General features: G+C 33.2%; 1 protein-coding gene across 3 annotated transcripts in view; it reads right to left on the bottom strand.

The window, feature by feature from the left end:
• LOC123710647 (protein MTSS 2) overlaps positions 1-19,498 on the bottom strand; it is a 141,518-nt gene extending 122,020 nt beyond the window's left edge. For all 3 annotated transcript variants that reach the window (XM_045662679.1, XM_045662681.1, XM_045662680.1), the window contains exon 1: positions 19,001-19,498. In XM_045662679.1, coding sequence (XP_045518635.1) covers positions 19,001-19,072 — 72 coding nt within the window. In that variant the 5' untranslated portion in view covers positions 19,073-19,498. The remainder of the gene's footprint in view (positions 1-19,000) is intronic.
• Between the last annotated feature and the right edge of the window lie 882 nt (positions 19,499-20,380).

Here is a 20,380-nt window from a genome sequence, read left to right as displayed (position 1 = left end):
ATAATCAAAATAATAACTATAACAATGATAGTAATAATTCTATAACAATTAATGAAATTCTGTAATAATCTTAGTAGTAATAAGGTAAAATGTCTATGATAATAAAAGCCTTTTGTTAAACTTTATCTAACACAACTTTATTCAACCAATTTCTCTAAAGTTGCATATTTTTTCTTATCGTTATCAATTTTCGAAAAATAAGGTCATAAAGAAGATTCACTTCTTACATGTGAACACCAGTTAGTACACGCACAATTTTTTTTGTCTTTTTATAATATTTTGTTAATATTCGTATTATAAATGAATAAATTATTCTTCTTCTTATTGGTCTGTCTTTGATTTACGTATTTTTTTATTTACACACATGGACACATCAAGTACTTTAAAGACATTGTGATAAATTAGAAAATGCTGTATGACACTCGAAATATTGTGAATAACAGCGATTAGGAAAACTCTTTTTAAATGGATTGAAGCTATGTATTATTATTATAAACTTATAATTATTTACATAATTTTAAATTTTCCGACGTTTCGCGTACTTTACAGTGTGCGTGGTCACGGTGACCAGCGATTATCCGATCCGTTAATAAAGTTTTATTTTATTACAATTAAATGTAACTTTTGTCAGATTTTGTATAAAAGTAACATTAAAAACGCCGTCATTAACAATAATATTATCTTGATGAGAAAAATTTTCACTATAATTTATGCAAAAATTTATGAAACATTTTCCGGGGAATTTATTATTAAGGAAAATATATGAATACGCAAATAATGCAATGAATATCAAAATTACGGGAGAAAATACGTTCATTACATTACACAAAACAAAACACGGATCAAGAAATACATATATCTAAACATAGATATATTCTAACCACCAAAAATCACATTAAACTAAAATATATTCTATTAATACGAAAAAAATGAAAGTCGTTAACAATCTGTCACTGCGCTTACGCAAGGTTACACCGCTTCCATGCTTTCTGCACATGGCAATACCATGTGTTTGTAATTACGTACGTATTATTACTTTTAAAGAATTAAACATATATTTAACTGAGTGGATATATGTATTATCTGTTGTATTTCCATGTATATAGTTTTGTAAAAAAACATCCAACTATTTATACTTTATTTAAACGTGAAAGATAGTTTGTCCTTATATTAGAAATCTTTATCGTCATGTAACTACTGATCCATAACCTCCAATGGAATTCGATGCAAACCAATGCATGCTTGCTTCAGCAAATTCTTAATACTTGCGAACCTGTACCGTAATCATTGTTGACAATTCACTAATACCTTACAGAACCTTTAACCAACGTCCCACTACTATACTTAATATAATAATTCAGATTTAACGCTAGAAAAAATTACCTTGAAATTAACTTAATTTAAGTATTAATTATATATGAATGTTTAAAGTATTTGCTAAAAAAAATGGAGTTTAACAAAGTGATATATGGAAACATTTTTACGCAGCCAACCTTGAATATCATATCGTTCGACTTCATAAATTATTTATTATTAAACCTATAAGATTCGCGACAGAATCGAATCATTTATTGTTATAATGCAGCGTGTCAAATCAATAAAAACAATATGTTGCCCATACTGAGATAATGCTCGATGGACAGAAATTTTGCGCTGATGAATAGGAAACTGACTGACTGAGACTTAACAAAACTCGTGCTATAATAATGGTATCGAAAAATTGTATGACCACTACAATCGTTGTCGAAATAATAAAATCAAATTCTATAAAAAAACATATGTTCTCCATGATATCCTACGAACTTTTCAGTTCACCTAAACTAAACCTGATATATTTCAATAATGATTCGTTCGCACATATTTCGTTCATAACCGTTTTTCTTAATATTTTAAAGAAGAGAGATTTACGAGAGAAGTTAAACGCAAATCATTTGTACATAACGTGTTATATGGAGTCATACGGGGTCCTACAACGCATTTCCTATATCGCAGAATCAATATACCGAGTACAGATTACTGTACAGTTAAAAAGATAACTCTCTTGTTGCTGCCGCAACTCTATATCAGTTAGACTAGCATTCGTTGAGTAGATTCCTAAACGCAGTGACACAACTTATTAGCCGTTACATAACGCAATCGTTCGTTTGTAACCCTAACCGTGTAGAAAATCAATAAACACCCCTCATTATGCAAGCCGCACCCCAGCTCGGGAACAAGGGTGCAATTGCACTTGTTCATATCTTTAGTTTGGGCTACTTTGGGAGTTTTGAAGGGTTTGGCGTCCTCGATCCTGCGTATTTAAAACGACAGTGATAAGTCTACTACGAACAAAAATTAAGAAATGTGACATAGTTATCAATACGATGAACGTCATGGTTACAATACAAGGCGCTTTTCTGTTTAGAAATCACGCGTTGAAAGAAAAAGTAAGTACATGTGGTATCTTACCATGACCCCCCCCCTCGAACCTCACGTGATTCATGGAAATCCCCTAACTTAAGCGAAAACAAATACGTCTTAAATAGTCGATATCCATCTTCTAAGTTTCAAGTTTTAAACTTCTAGTAGCTTTTCTACTACTAACTGGTTAGAAACTCTCCACCACTCTTTTTAATAGCCAGGTTTTTTGTATATTACGTCATGCTTCAATTGATACATTGAAACAAAATGTCATAAAAATAAACTCACAGCATCAGCAGGCAAAATAGAAGCACATTATTATTTCAACTGGGAACTAAACACATATTTATCTCAACGTATTTAGAAAACTACTAAGCCCATGTATGCATATCAGAAAGATATCATCTCGACGATTAGCTTCCGATAAATTTGCAAAAAGAACATACAATTACAACCAACAGTTTCATCAAAATCGAGGTTCTGAGAAATGGGTATCCACTCATTTCTTAAAACAATAAACAAACAGACACATGACAGATTCCAACTACGTAAATTTAATATAAGTGTTGATTTCAATACGGAATACAGGGACAAAATACATGAGAATCAAAATCGAAACAAACAGATAAAATTGTTCTATTCGCACATAAGTAAAAGGTATTTGATTCAATGTCGATGATGTAATTTGTGATCTCATCAATGCACCTTATTACTATTTAAGTGTTATTTTACGTGTTGGGTATTTAAAGGAGTTCGAGCTTATTGTGCAATATATATATATATTTAAAAACGGTTTCATACACATAGCACATCTATAAAAAAAATTAAGTATGTTCATTTTGAAAAGCACAGAATGTAGAGGTCAAATACATAACTGTACCAAAACATATATACGAAAACAGCACTAGTAGAGTGTGAGCTTTCCAGTGCGTATAGGAGTCCGGCAAGGTGACCCACTCTCCCCAAAAAAAATTATTGCAGTATTAGCATTGATTATAAGTAACTGGAAAAGACAAGGCTTGTACATCCATGGCAAATATTTAAACCATCTAAGATTTTCAGACGACTTAGTATTGCTATCAGAAACAAGCAACCAACAAAATATGATAGAAACCTTATACAAGGCTAGCAACAGTAGGTTTGCAAATGAATATAACAAAAACAAAAACCATGACCAACTACATAAGATCTACTTTGAAAATTGGGAATGATGAGTTAGAATATGTTGCAAATTATATGTATTTGGGTAAACAAATTGGATTCGGCAGCGACAGAAATGATCAAGAAATAGAGAGAAGAGTTAGAAGTACGTGGAATAAATATTGGAGTTGTAAAGAAATATTTAAGAGTGATATGCCTATAATGCTTAAGAAGAGAGTTATGGACTCATGCCTTGTTCCATGTCTGACATATGCATGTCAACAGGGAAATTTACAAATAAAAAAATAATATAAATACATGTTAATGAAGCATGGAAAGGAGCATGCTACAGAAACATAAAAATGAGATCAGAGAACAAAGCAATTGATGCTCTAAACCACGCCAGAAGTGAAGTGAACTGAAGTGGAGGTTGGCGGGTCATGTAGAACGCCTTACAGATTACAGGTGGACGAAAGTAGTAACTACATGGAGATGCCCACCAGGCAAACGGTACAGAGGCAGACCTTACGCTTGATGCAAATAGCTCGAGATAGAGGAAGATGGCAAGCCTTGGAGGAGGCCTTTACCGGAAAGGGTGCCTCATACATACTAACTGTTACAAATATTTACTAACACATAGGATAATCAGATATTAGTGGATCGGGAAATAATTAAAGGCTTAAAATAAAATAAATGTTTGAGTTATACCTCCATCTTGTACATACAGGAAGAGTAGATGCACAAGCATTTGTAAAGCATTAACGGTATATATTTATATTAAATGGCTGTTTAAATTATGTAAAAGCATATAAAAGATCGGGTTTATAATAATTTGTTGCCTCAATATTTGTAATTATTGTAATAAAAGCGACGCTATTATCATAAATGTAAATTATAATCTTATCTTGTCATAAGCTTTCAAAATAAATGGTATTCTGTCGTATAGAAAATACAGTTATGAAATTTATACTACATTCAGGATAACGTCATTAAAGGAAGTTTTTTTAATAGTTATCTATACTACGTTCATAATACATAATCTTTAAATGATTAAATTTTACCTCGTTTTTAACTCCTGCTTAAAATACTTTCATAAAATTTTAGCAACACGTCTGTCATTCTGTTATCATTCTCGTCTAACGCGTATAATTAATTTTTAAATAATAAAATTATAAAACTCCAGGTATCTTGGTATAAAACTACAACGACCTAAACAGTTAACCAATAAATGTACCGTATACAATAATAACCCGTAAAATAAAATCAGTTACTCGTGTAGGAGGCACTAAACAGGTACTAAGATAATAACCGCATTTTAATATTTTATAACCGAACCAAATATTGTAAAATGGAAGATAAAATCAATGTATACTAATCTTAAATATTAAGTAAAATTGTTGGCGAATTCTTCTCGTCCGTCCTACACCTTCGAAATTTCAATTTTTCATCGACTAAAGTGTAGTAAAATAAATAGGCATTTCTCTACTAAATGGAAATCGCTAACCCAAGCTAAGTTAAATGTTAATATATTTCTTAGATTTTGTATAATTAATATTAATTACTAACATAGTATTATTCTTGACACGACAGATTGTTTAGCAATTTAATTATTTATTTGTTTACATGAACATCCCCCCTCCCCCATTCAAACCCCTTGAAATACATTGGTATGTCCCATTTGTTGATAACGGAATAAAAACATATTTGTATCCTTAAAATAAAATAAAAAGCATCTTTATAAATATATGCATTATAAAATATTATAAAAAGGTCTTTGTAAAATTTCTTGCCAATTCTTCTCGTCCGTCCTACGCCTTACAGAAATCAAAATTTTATGTTTTAATTGACATTCAAAACTGTAATAAAATAAATATTTATTAACTGTAAGAGGATTCCGCTGTTACCAGGTTGAGATTGCAATAATGTCAATGTGACAATATCAGCTAATTGTGTCAATAGACACATACAACATACATATTATACCATATGCCATGCCGTGACTAATTCATAACTTAATGTCCATACTTCTCTTCCCCTTCGTATCTTATCGAATTTTTAAGACTTCTAGTCTATCTTATAAATGGGTCAAAAGCATACAAAGTACTTGTTCAACACAGGTTCCCTCTATTTAGTACAGGTTAAGTGTTCTCATTATGATTCATAAGATTGGCCTACTTGATAAGACTTTCGATCTTCACATACAATTATCAAATCAATGTATACAAAATATTGTAAAAACAATTTTAAAAAAGTAAGTATGGAGTTTCTTCCCCTTCAATGGCACCTGGAAGCATGTTATCATTATATACTTTTAAGTTTTAAAAGTGCCTTTTTAATAATTAATTGAAATAAATGATTCGACTTTAACTTAACTAAATATAATGTAAAAACCGTTTTATTTTCCGTTGAGTGCACACACATATAGTAAAGTTTTATATATTTCACGGTAATTTATTCCTTGACAAAATAATTTAGTTTTTTTGTACATTGTGTGTATTATTTACAATAAAATACTTTTCGCTTTACGGCATTTCAGTCACCTACATAGACCTGGACCTGGACCACATAGACCTGGAAAGGACCGAACCTACCTCGGAGGTAGCTCTGTTAAACCTCCGAAGTGCCCAGGTAACTCCTGAGCTTCTGGTAGGAGCCAGCCGCTTAATTGGCCAGGACTTTACTGGGGCCTCCTGCAATTCCTCCGAGTATCTAAATAATCAAGTTTTTGAAGCAGACATTCCTTTACTGTAGAAACAAGTGACAATTGCGGACTCAAAATGAAAACTCCATCCGGTGTACAGCCGAGGTTAGCACTGTCAATGATTGAAAATCGCTCTTACCACACTAATGAACTGGCAAGTATAGAAATAATATATGTGAACACTTTATATTCAATTTTTCTCCCTTATATAAGGTCACTTTACAGTACACCGCTCCAGTTTACACCGCACAATGTAGGTTTTAGCGGCTGACCTAATACCTGGGTCACATGTCCGGGTCAATTGACCTCTTTACCTGAAGCTGCACTTCTCAATGAGGCTGTTTAAAATAGTAGCTTGAATAAAATCACCATTTAAAAGCTAAAGGCATACACAATAACCACTATATGGAACCAGCTAAGTATCTCCGAACCAATTCGACTTAGGGTCCTTCAAGAAAAGAGCACACCAATACTTAAAGAGCCGGTAACGCACCTTCGAGGCATCCTGCCCTCCTGTTTCTCCGTTTTATTAAAAACGTAAGGCTATTTGCTGCTAATGATATGGATATTTTTATTGTCACCGTAGTGATTTATGTTCGCCTTATGACTTAAAGGATCTCGCGTCTCTTGTTATGTGGCATACTAACTTTCTTCAATAAGTTAAAGCAAATAAGACTACAAAATAACCAGTAACCTGTATAATTAGTTTTTACAGTTATATGTATTATGTACGTAAATGTTTACATATATAAAATCATATTTGAAAGCACTATCACCCAGTCCACCATTTAATGTATATTTCTTTTTTATTGACGTTCATAAGAGTACATTGTTGAGTTACCTATATGAATAAATGATTTTTGTCTTTGACTTTGAGCGTCAACAAGGTCCCAGTCCCCCCGGCTTACTCTCGCCGCGGCTGTGTAATAGATTTCTCGACTCTTCGACGGAGAGCCTCGTTTTTGTGAGCGTATGAGGATAATATACTATGATCAAAAAATGTAATGTACAAAAAGATTAACCAAGAGGTTTTCTATTTATTTTATAATAACTTAATTGTATAATACTTTAAGTTAAAATTTGGCAAAGCTGTAAATAGGTAAATGAAGACATAAAAATTAACACTATTTAAAAGATTGTATATGTGGCAAGACAGTCAAAGAAATAGTTTCTGTCTACCAGACACGTTATCGTGCTTTGTATAACGTTCCTCACCTCAACACCAACTATGCAAAAAGCTTTTGTATCGCGCAACCCGGACATACAACGACCAATATTTAAGACTTGCCTTGTTTAAACTATCGCGGTGTAAGGTTAAAATTCGTTCATACCTTTACTTTACACCACCAAACAACGCAACCAAGTTAGGTACTACGTAGTTAAATGTCTTAAAGAATTTCTATTGCTTTTTCCCTTTTGTAAATGTTATAAAATGTATATGTAAATATATAAAACTTTTTGTAGATCTAATAAATTCCATATTTGGCTATATTTTTAGTGTAATTGTTTGTTTAATATATTTTATGTTAGCTGTAACGAAATAAATAAATAAAAATTTAGTGTGTACGAAATTTTTTCCTGAATCTCAAATATTGCGAAATTAAGACCAATAAGCCGTTATTAAAGAATGATTACGCAAATATTTAACAACATACCGTTGACGCAATAAACCTGCTGCTAATTAAATTAATTAATACTCCACTTCATTGATTTACTTTGTATGTACGGTTTATGTTCAATAAATATAAATTTTAACTTCCTTAAAAAAAAAATATCAGTGGCATTACAACATTAGGTCTAGGCCTTCGATTTCTGTATCTGTTTCATGATCATTTGTAAATCTAATAGGTAATAAGTCTCCTGTGCCTGACACACGCCGACTTTTTGGGTCTAAGGCTCGCCGGTTTCCTCATAATGATATGCTTCACCATTCGAGCGAATGTTCAACGACCTCAGGGCTGAGTGTCGCACCATGAAGCCACTAGGCCAAAACTGCGTTAACTAACAATTATTAATTTAAGCATTGCAAAAATTACGATTTAGATCACCTATATTTAACCATTACTGTTTGAACGTAAGCCATAGGAAACTGATTATAAAACAGTCTCAAAAATGGTTTTGTCCCATGCCCCATGGCTGGGTTACGGAAAGTCATACAATATATTTATAAAACCAAGTCTAAAATCGACAAAATGTCGGAATCTCGCTTAGAAAACAAATCATTCGACAGACTCAACAAATGAACTGCCCCATGCATGCATGCATGTTTTTTGTTAACATGGCTTTGACCACGTACGCGAAACGTCGGAAAATGTTAAATTTTAAATTATGTAAATAATTATAAGTTTATAATAATACATAGCTTTAATCCATTTAAAAAGTGTTTTCTTAATGCTCCATGCATTTTACAATACATAATTAGTGAAAACCATCTAACAACGGTAAAGTCCTATTTAGGTCACAGTTCAATAAATAACGAAAATGAACCACCCAAATCATTAAACAACTATGATTTACAAGCCATTCCTGTCGGGCGAGCATAAACTACGAATTACAGCTGTTTTCTCTATTTTTAAGTTGACACGTGCCAACGCCGGCGTTATGTAAATTAAGGTTGCCACCTACTCGTAAACTATTGGTAGTCAATGATCGTCTGTTCTCTTAATTTTTGATTTATTTGACAAACTAGGGTCGCGTTTGAGTAACTTTCTCACCCATACTTTTTTAATCGAAGATATCTTAGGCACTGTTGCTTATCTAATAGCTTACAGAAATATTAGTATACGAAATTAAAATCAATTATTATAACGCACATGCCTGCGCTAGAATAGAAATAAACTCCAATTAAAATAGGAAAGATTTACATTGGCTAATTTGCTTAAGTTGAGTAAGATATTTTTTTACACGGTCCATAAAAAAGGACTAAATAGTGGTCAGTTGTCCGAACCACAATCTCCGTTCCCTACCAATAACGTATTGAATCTAGGAGGGACAGAAATTTTGACTTTACACCAGAGTTTTACTAATATGTCTGTAACAAATAAAAAACAATTTACATACTATGTCAACCTTTGTCCTACTCTCCCTGTTATGACTGGCGCTTCGATACTGGCTTCTTTAAATTCACGTCACAACTGACAACCACTTGACAGTTCTAAATAGATATTTGACAGACGCGTTCTGCATTTAAATTAACGAAATATGGCAACCCTATCCAAATCACGGGTGTTTAACCTGTATTGTAAACTTTGCGTAAGGGTATGTGTATAAACATAATGAGCTTTGATAGTGTTGAAAGAAAAATCATGGTTCATGTCAAGAGATACCAAATTTGGCTGTTATAACAACGAATATTAATTATTACGTAATCAATTTTATTTATACACCTCATGAACTAGATACAAAAGACGTCATATAATGGTATCCCAGAGACGGAAGAAGAAAAAGAGGCCGTCAAATAAAGAGATGGGAAGACCTTCTGCCGGAAGGGTGGAAGGGTGTTTTGCGTGTTGTTCCCACGAGAATGTAAGTGCGTGCTCCTATTTCACGATGCCTCCTGATGATGATGCTGATGTCATGTGGAACATGGTGTGATGGTTGCAGCTCCTTACAAACGTTGTGTAATACAAAAACAAATCTTGGCGATTAAAAGAGTGGCGCAGAGTTCGTTGCCAGTTCTTCTCTTCGGTTCTACGCCTTTGATTTGAGAACTGGCAGTAAATGTAAAATTAGAAGAATTTATTAATGTATATTTCTTTTTAATTGACGTTCATAGTGTACATTGTGTCACCTATATGAATAAATGATTTTTGACTTGACTTGACTTGAGAAGAACAGCTCGTGAAACTGACGAGTGGAAACAATAACGAGAACTATGTCGGAAGACAACCTGCCCTGAACTGGCTGCTGATAACTAGTGTGATACAAAAAAAAGTTAAATCATCGTATCGTTTAGGTTTAAATTATGTTATTATGTATTTAGTGGCTTTTATTTTTAGTTGTTCTAAAACAATGTGTATGCATAAAATTATACAAAAAATATGACGTCAGAAATTTTACACACGCACACATAAATTATATTAGAACATAAGCAAGCTAGCGAGAATTTTTAACCAACAACCACAAAAAGTCACACGTAATTGTAGGCACAGCGATTTGCTACAAATGTGTGTCTTTACAAATTTTATATACGATGGATAGTTTAGAAGATATAGCCAAAAACGTGTTTCACCCCTTTTCCAACATGGCGGCCGGAGGACAAGGGCGCCAACCCCAGAAACTTGAGGTTAAGCTTGTTTTGCCCCCCCCCCTACATGTCCCATAAATAAAATTGCGTCTATCAAATGTTCAGAAAATGTAACATTTCAATGGAATGGAAAACACTAGAAATGAATTATTCCTTCGTTTTAATTTTATGATTTACTTATGTTATTCGAATATATTTTATTTCTAAGCTAAACATTTTCCATCGACGGCTCTCTTAATAAAAAAAAATCAATCATACAAAACATATAGCCAAAGAAAGAATACATAATATATACAAAAACGTTCAAACATTTACGAAAGTAAAAAAAAACATTAAAAGTAATTAAATACATTCAACTAATACCTAATTCGGCTGTGTGGTGTAAAAGTAAGTGTATGTGGGGTGTGCAGGTGTTGCAGACTATGAAGCGCTATGGATATTCTTAATAAGCATATTCCGCTATAGCTTAATTATTGGTCGTTGTATGTCCGGGCTGTGCGATACAAAAGCTTTTTGCATAGTTGATAGTGAGGAACGGTAGAACAAACCATGAGTCTGTTAGGATAACATGTTCCTGACAAGGTAGTGCTTTCAGTCTATCAGATCTTATTAAGTCATATGTGCTTAGTAAATAAATAAAATAACGTAGCTTTTCTATTCTTTTATTCTTTTGCAAAGCATCGCAATTCATGAATCCATGAGATTAGGTTTTTAGTTTATTTATATATTTTTTTATTATTTTAGATTAAAGTTCTTTCTTGCACTGTACGCACTATATTTGTTTTTTTAATCTTTCGTTACTAGGGTCGCATGCAAGAGATCGCTTGTTCGCGATAAGACTTCCCGTTGCATCCCTTATAATTTGTATGTATTATGTTATTTGATTTTATATATTAAAGGTTCTATTTGAACATTGACTATTTAGTGCCTGAGACTGTGAGGTGTTTCTTTATAAAATTACAAAATATGATTTCTTCGCATTTTATATAACGATCTTTAGGGCATTACCCCGACATTAGCCAAGAAATCACGGTCTGCCGCTCATGGGAACATTACCTACGTTGCGGCGGACATTCACCACATCTCAACATCATAAGCCTTAATTAGGCCTCATACATATAGTATATGTCATAAGTAATCTCTGAGATGACTGAACAAGTTCTTTCGCAGTGACATAACATTGAAAAAGATTTGAAATGAAACTAACATCTAAACTTACTATGTTTTTCCGTTGAATTTTATCCTGATCATAATTTTGCGTTCGAAGCCCAAGAGTCGTGTTGCCTTTGTGGCTTCAACGTGCGGCTCTCATACACGATGTCGTAGGTTCGAACGCCGGCCAACCCCCCCGAACTCTATTAGTTTCAGTCTGTGCGCAGATTTAACAACTGCTCGTGAAAACATCGTAATAATATCGTCATGCCTAAGACCCAAAACGTCAACGGCGCCGAGCACATTGACCTGACAGAATTTTTTTAAAGCGGGGCAAAATGGCACGCTCATCTAATATTAAGTGATACCGCCCATAAACACGCAAGTGCGTTGCTGGCCTATTTATTATTACGTTTTATTGAAGGTAGTTTTTTTTTCAAAACCTCGGAATTAAAACATTCCTTCATACTGCCATGTCTGATACTATCAAAATGACGTTATTCAATCCATCAACACCACTTCAAAGGAACCGCTCGACCTTTCTTTTATAACGATGACCTTTCCACACGAGGACATTTATAGTTACACAAACATGAATTTTAATTTTGCAGATTTTTTAAATCACAAACACCTATTCTACGACCGAAATAAAATACCTTAAGTCAAAAAGTTCCTATGTTTTTCCATCTTAAAAACCCTAAGAATCAGGAAAACTTGCTCGTGACAATTAAAATTCATACACTTATAAACCTCATTACATTGCCAAAACTTATACACATATTAACCGTTAAACGTGATGCTATCGAAAAAAACACTCACTCGGCGATAACAATAACAATTAATTTTACCACTTGCTATACAAATTAAGTGACGATAAGTTAATCTATTTGGGACGACGGAGCTAATTCCTACGTTTCTGAGTCAATATCGGGTATATTTATTGAGTTTAGTTAACGGTTTTCGTGTTTGCGATAAAAATTTAAATTAAAACAAAAAATATTCTTTATACGAATCTAGATTATATATTTTATATTAATTTTTCTCTTATTTTATTTAAGACGTTAGGTCACAATCCTACCTGATGTTAAGTGACATGTGGCCTATTGGAGGGCAAGCCTGTCCAAGAGATGCCTATTTAACTCGAGCTAAGATTAATCAGTTCCAGCTTGACTTTTATTTCAAAGGGGAAACAACATTAAAATATTTATTAGATCACAAAACACGTGATATTTTACGAGAAGCACAGTTGCCGTCTTTAATTGAATACAAATTTCAAATATAATAAAAATATTATGTTTAGTAAAATCTATATATGTTTTGAAGATATACTTCTTTTGCCGTGTTAGGGAAAAATGATGAGAGTAAACTTTTACGATCCGCTCGCACACCGTCACAAAAAAGCGACACCCTGAAGTTAACTATAGTGAACATTTTAGTTTTAAATTTATGCTTCTTTTGCCGCGTTAGGGAAAAATGATGAGAGTAAATTGTTACGATGCGCGCGCACACCGTCACAAGAAAAGCGACACCCTGAAGATAACTATAGTGAACAGTTTAGTTTTGATGTTATACGTCTTTTAGCGCAGTAGGGAAAAATGATGACAGTAAATTGTTAAGATACGCGCGCGCACCGTCCCAAAAACCTACACCCTGAAGTTAGCTATAGTCAACATTTTACTTTTTTTTTCAATTATTAGTGTAATTTTTTTCTAGAATAAAAATGTTGAAAAGATTTTGATCTTGTTACGCCAAAGAAGTATAATTTCTAACGCGTGTACAGAATTACACACACGTTATTTTAAACTTATTTATTTTACAGAATAATATACGTAATTCCTATCCAAATTCATATCAAAATATATCTTCAACATACTTTTTATGTTGCCGCGGTACCTCAAAGTACAAATACCTCAAAGTTCTCTCGCCATAGACGTTGCCCTCGATGTACTGAGGCCAGGCGTTACAGCTCGGGTCCGTACGTCACGCTCAACTCGTATTTTTATGTCATCTCGGAAAAATGTACCTGTATGTCTATTATATAAAACACTTTACATATAATTATCAGTTCAACAGTTCTTGTAATTATGATTAACATTGACGTAATAGTTATCGATGATATGCAAACAAATAGACCGTGAATATCGCATCAGAGGCGCATCCATTGGAAAAACTGAATAATTCTGTCAACAGTGGTGATTGTTGAAGATTGTCCCTGCCCACTGAAGTATTTCCGAACCAATTCAACTTAGGGTCCTTCAAGAAAAGAGCGTACCAATTCTTAAAAGGCCGGCAGCGCACTTGCTAGCCTTCTGGCAATGTGAGTTCCATGGGCGACGGTATCACTTAACAACAGGTGAGCCTCCTGCCCGTTTGCCTCCTATTACATTAAAAAAAAATCATAATGTACTCTTTGTCTCTTTGTTTGTAATTGTGTTCAAGCATTGATAAAAAGACAAACGTCAGAAAAATATTTATTTATTTATTAAAGTTAACCATTTATTTATAGAACAGGGTCAAACTGCAGGAGCCTCACCTGATTTTAAGTGATAACGCCGCCCATGGACACTCTTAATGCCAGAGGGCTCGCGAGTGCGTTGCGGGCCTTTACATATCATATATACTACTATATCTATGTATATGTTACAAACTAAATTTTCATACATGACAATTATGGCAAGCATAAATGTTTCAAGAAATGAAAATTTTCTCTATATTCACTTTTAATCTTAGATTTTAGAGTTATTTTTCATTAACAGTTCTCACGTAATCAGTTGGTCTATTATTTATTAATGAATTTGATATTTTTATCTGTTGTGCCATAAAATTTATTTCAACTTTATATAAAAAAAATAGATTAACACGTGCTTAGAAGACAGAGCGAATGACGAATGTTGAAGAAATTCGTGGTAGCACGTACTCGTAGGTACTCATTTCCCAATAACTAAGATCGGATATCGGACATCGCAGATATGACGCATTGTGTTAAGATGAAAAATGGAACGATACGAAACCTGGCCATCCTTTTTGTTATATGTATTTTAATAGACCGTGTACACTGTCAATACCAGAGGGCTAGAAGCCCTTTCAAGAACTGCAATTTTTTTCTTGTAGGACTATAAGACAGTCCCACATAGTAGTGTTGCGCGGCAAAAACTTCTGACATATTTCAATCGTAGCAAACATTCAAAGCAATTATTTGCACAAGTCAAACAGTCTAATTGTTGCCAACACGAAACACTTGACCGTTTAATTATAATTATTTTCGCCTATTCTTTCCTCTTAATAGAGCGTGAATCGTATATACTCGTATGGAATACATTGTTATAGTTTTAATTCACATGGCTTCATATAGAAGATTTCTTACCGTCAATACGAAATGCGCTTGAAATATAAAATTACCAATATACCAAAAATATAATTAGTAAAAGGATTTTACAGGCAAATAAAATGAATGCAAATGTAACAAAAATTTCATATTATATACAACCCAATAAAAATTATAACAATAACTTAACACGCATGATAACCAAGAAGCTCCAGCTTCGATTCAACTAACCTAAGAATTTCGCCTAACTGCCTTAACAACTCCTAATGAAATGTTATAAACTAAACTAGAACTTAATAATATTAAACTTAAATGCGTCAGAACTTAGCCGCTGCTGCGATTGAAAGTCATCAATTGGCGGTAAGTGGCACTTGACAGGAAACAGCTGGAAACAAAACATTACATTTTTGCTGCTAGTGCGCACCATACTTCGCGTATATAAATGTACTATTAAGATAAAAATTACCACTACCGAGAAAGCCATACAATACATACAGTAGGTGTATCTTTTAATGCTTTTCAAGCAATTAGTTGAGTAGCTAAGACCGTTTCGGTCACGCACGAAATCGAACTTCATAAATGGTTAATTTTGTAGGTTAACAAGGAAATGAGTTAATATATTTATCTTGTAATAGATTTAACTGTAGAAATATTAAACATAAGTATGTCGCTTACCACGATATCTGTAACTTATTGTACAAATACATCTAATGTACGTATTGGTGATTTTGATCCCCTCTATAACGCAAGACTTATCGTTTTCGTATAACGCATTTTCCGTCGGGGGACTGTAACCGCGGTATTTCCACCTATAACGCGGAGATTTCTCAACTTATATTGTGTGAAATTTATAATGATTTGTCAAGTCCATAGTGTCCATTAGTGTTGTGTAAATTTGCACCTGTTTCAATTATTTTGTTATAAAATTAAAGTAAAATTAACTTTTTTGAACTCGTGTTCCTAGTTTTTCTATAATGCGATCCTGGTCCACTGGAGTACTAGACTGGACTATAGCAAAGTCAATGTTAAAACTGTTGATGTGTTTTACTACTTCAAATATTGAAAGAAATCAAATTTACAGCGGTAAAGTACGCGAAATGTCGGAAAAATTTAAATTTAAAATTATGTAAATAATTATAAGTTTATAGTAATACAAATAGCTTTAATCCGATTAAAAAATTGTTTTCTTTCAATGTGTAAAAGCTATGTTAACCAAAAACAATACTATACTTCATACATGTTAGTTTCGCCTTCATTCAATAAATGAACCACGCATTCCAGCCCACTCTTGGCGAATCCACCTTTTTTCAGTTATAACCTTACATTTCTATACCTGATCGGTTGATAATTATTCCCTATAAATAACTTACAAATCAGCCTTCTGTGTTAAGACACTGAGATGCATAGATGCAGAATTCAGATTTTATAAATAAGTTCCTCACCTTCACACTGCGGGTAAGAATGAGTAACGCACATAGAAAGAAAAATCTTTTTATGGGGTTAGTTAGCATCACATGGAATGCCACCAAAACATTAGACCTAGGGAAGGCGGAGTCCAGGCGTCGGATGTATAGGAACCAGTCCTATAAGAAATTTAGGGGAGAGGCCTAAATTACTGGCACGAGCGAACATGGAATGTTACCAGCTAGACCAGCACTGCATCTTACATATTTCTTTCTTCTTCTCTACTTTTTACCACACACAACCACTATGTGGAGCAGTTTGCCACTGAAGTATTTCGGAACCAATTTGCCTTCAAAAAAAGAGCGTACCAGGTATTAAAAGGCCGGCATAGTGAGTATCCATCGGCGGCAGTATCACTTAACATCAGGTGAGCTTCCTGTTCGTTTGCCTCCTATTACATAAAATAAATCAGTGAAAACCTTATTGATTATGTATCAATTCGTATGCATATTGCATTCACAGGTAACAGTGTTGCTGTATTCAGCCAGCGATCATTAATTACTTATGCGTTCAAAACATTATGCTATGGAGAATAAATTAACAGTTAACATAAATGTAACGCTACAACGCCCAGACTTATGCCAACTTGGGGGATTTCCCTCTATACTTAGGAATCAAGATATCGAGGGATTTTTATGGGGTTACATTTATTTTTGGGGGGGACTTTATTCAAGAGTTTTTTTCGAACAATTGCACAATTTATATTAAGCGTCGAACCCAACCAACTAACTAAACCATACATACAAACCGAGTGTACAACAAAAACTAGAGGTTTTTCATTGATATTTAGGGTTATTTGAAGTTGGGCCGGCCTCCTGGGCCATTAATAGTAGCTAGAGCCCGAGCATGTAGGAGTTGGCATCACTGCCGGGAGTCTGTAACATCGAATATGAACAGCGATACCGACCTTGGCAGTATGCAATTCTGATGTCGTTTATATCGATAGTGATGGCATCGTTACAAAAACCCAATAAAGCCGGGGTCACAATCACTACTGGAAGTTACAAAGTACTGGCGCTGGTAAAACATTCGTTGTAGATTTGAGCGAGTACATAATATCGAAGTAAATGTGAGGCGATAACTGTTCATTCTACTTTTAACCTAAAAACTGTTACATATATAATCTAAAATACAATAGCACTCATAAAGGGCGAGTTGAAAATAGTTCTATATGTGCACGAAACAATTCAACAATATAATTTGAATATCTGGAATAATAATTAAAAAACAACGTTATTAATAATTTAAGAAATTCCGATTAAATTGTATACAAGATATTCATGTTAATAACGACTTCGCGTGATAACCCAATTATTTGTATTTACTAATGCTACTACGTGTTATTTCGACATGCGGGTGTCACATTTAACATTAAATTCTTAACCCTTAATAGGCAGACCGCCCATATTCGCGTACCGACGGCTGGCGAACGTCATATCATTTAACGATCGCTAATTAAAACAGTACCAGCTATTAATTTAGAATACACGATCGAAATCGTTTAGCAGAGACAGTTAATATGCTTCCTAGACTGAACCAGTATTACTACTCATTTTTAATTATAGATAAATTTATATGTAAAAAACATCCATCCATTACAGTGTAAAACAAATGGTTTTATACAAACCTAATGTATATCACTACAGTACATTACGACCACTCAGATAGGTGCAATATGTATTGATATTTTTATTACAGGTTGGTAGACAAAGAAGGCTATTCACATTCCCTAGAAAATGATTAACAAAACACCCGCAGTGTATCTGTTTCTAACAGGGTATTATCCTTATCCTATATGTATATATGATATTGTTATTAGGATGAAGCTCACCTTATGTTGTTACTTAATATTAAGCTATGTTCCTACTAAGCAGTAATACAATTGAAATATCTTAAATTTTCAAAAAGCTGATAATTTTTTTAAAGCTGAGAAGCAAGGTTACAATTGTATACAGAACAAAGATTTACATATGATGTAAAATAGAATAAAATTTTATTTATCTAATAAGTAACATATCAAAAAATCTTGAACTTAGGTCAGTTCATTCAGTGATAAATATTGTTAATTACTTTTATATTAGCTATATAAAGACTAACAGAGTCTACACTTAAGCCCATATTTCAAATAGCATACTAGAATATATTATAATAAGCTACATGGAGAGTACTAGCATAAAAATATATTTAAAAAAATGTAATCTATATCGTTACAAACTTCAATTTCACTTTAAACTACCATTAACTCAATTTAGTCTATAATTTCTTTAAGATCTACTTAAATGGTTTTAACTTTTAAATATATTGAAAAAGCAACATCGAAATCACATATATTATCGTTTATCACTCTATCTCATCATTGTTTCAGTGGAGATGAAAAACAAAAACTTCAATAATCTCTCTAAATCCATATATAAAACCCCAAGAGAATATTTCCGCTATTTTGATTTTACTAATTACGAACATTTCGTTCAATACGAACGATTTATCAGGACAAATTAGAAAATGTGGGCCGGCCGCGGCAACCACATCGAACGGTGAAACGTAAGATGCTGATTAAAATGAAATGACCTACCTTCATGTCTGCCACTATTTGCTGGTAAAGACTCCACAAGGGAGAACAGTCCTTCTCTGTAGTCCCCTCCATTGTCAAAATGCTTAAAATTTCACCATGAAATCACTGAAAACACGAAACACTAGACAAGCACATAACACTGAACATTAAAAATTGTCATCGCGAAAATCGAACAACTGTTGCATTTTCACAAAGGTAATTGTTATGTTTAACACTTCCTTCCCTTACCTACATCGCACTACACAATTCAGGACAAAAGAGAGGTAGGAAAAGAGATTTTCAACAAATCAATATTTATAAACAAGGATATTGTAAATGGAGTCGAACCGATGGTGGAATATGTTTACCCCGCTTTTCAGTGAGTAAACGAAATAACCAACGTCTAATTATTTATTTTCTTATTCGTTAGAAACAAATAAATTACAGTAAGATTTCAGATCTAGCTTTTCCATTCAGAAATATAATTAAGAGAATTAGAAGCGCATGAAATACGTTCACCTCCACCACAAACAACACAACTAACGAAAATTATACTATTGTCGAGCTTAACAGACAAGTACGAAGTTAGTAGCGAATGCTGACTGCTGGACACAGACTATACTTGACGGCTGGGAGAATTACAATGGATAGCACCAAAGTTGTCATTTCAATTAGAACTCACTTTCTCGTTTCTGCTTCTTTTAAGAAAATGGTTTAAGTTTATAATAAATCAGTCCTTCTAAGAAGTAATCTTTTTATTTTATGTGTCACTGTCATAGTAGTTATGCCAGCTTGAGGGTTTTCCCCTCAAATTTGACGAAGTCCTGGGGGATTTTTAGAAGCTAATTTTTTCGGGAGATTTCTAGGAGGTACTTTTTACCGGATTCTTTTTATGTTTTCTTAAAAACTTACGGTTCTATACAATCTATATTAAGCATAAACCCCAATCAATAAACTAAATCAAATATAAACTCCAGGCGTGGCAATAACTAAAATATCAAAAAGTTCGAAATGTTATAGTATTTGAATATACTTTTGATGCAAATGCAACCAAGTATAAAACCAAACCTTTAGGGGTGTAGGGGTATTCTAGGAGGAACCATTTGTAGGAGTTGGCATCACTATCACTTAGATATATTACTTATAGATATGATATCGTAGGCGTAGCGTTAATGAATTAGATACAATCTTGTTGTAGTAATAATTGTTCTATTCCTGTATAGGTAATAAATAATTGTGTGTTAGTCAGTGTGACGTCAGGTAGGAAATGATTTGAACATTAAAAATATTTATATAAAAAATTTAATTTTTAAAACATTAATAAAGTGAAAAATAAAACAATACTAACGGAAGTATTTCTAATTAAATAAATTATTTGAACTACTACTATCTCTAATATAG

This window comes from Pieris brassicae, chromosome 6 (genome assembly GCF_905147105.1).
Source record: "Pieris brassicae chromosome 6, ilPieBrab1.1, whole genome shotgun sequence".
NCBI classification, from domain to species: Eukaryota; Metazoa; Arthropoda; class Insecta; order Lepidoptera; family Pieridae; genus Pieris; species Pieris brassicae.
This window is presented reverse-complemented; position numbering and strand designations above follow the sequence as displayed.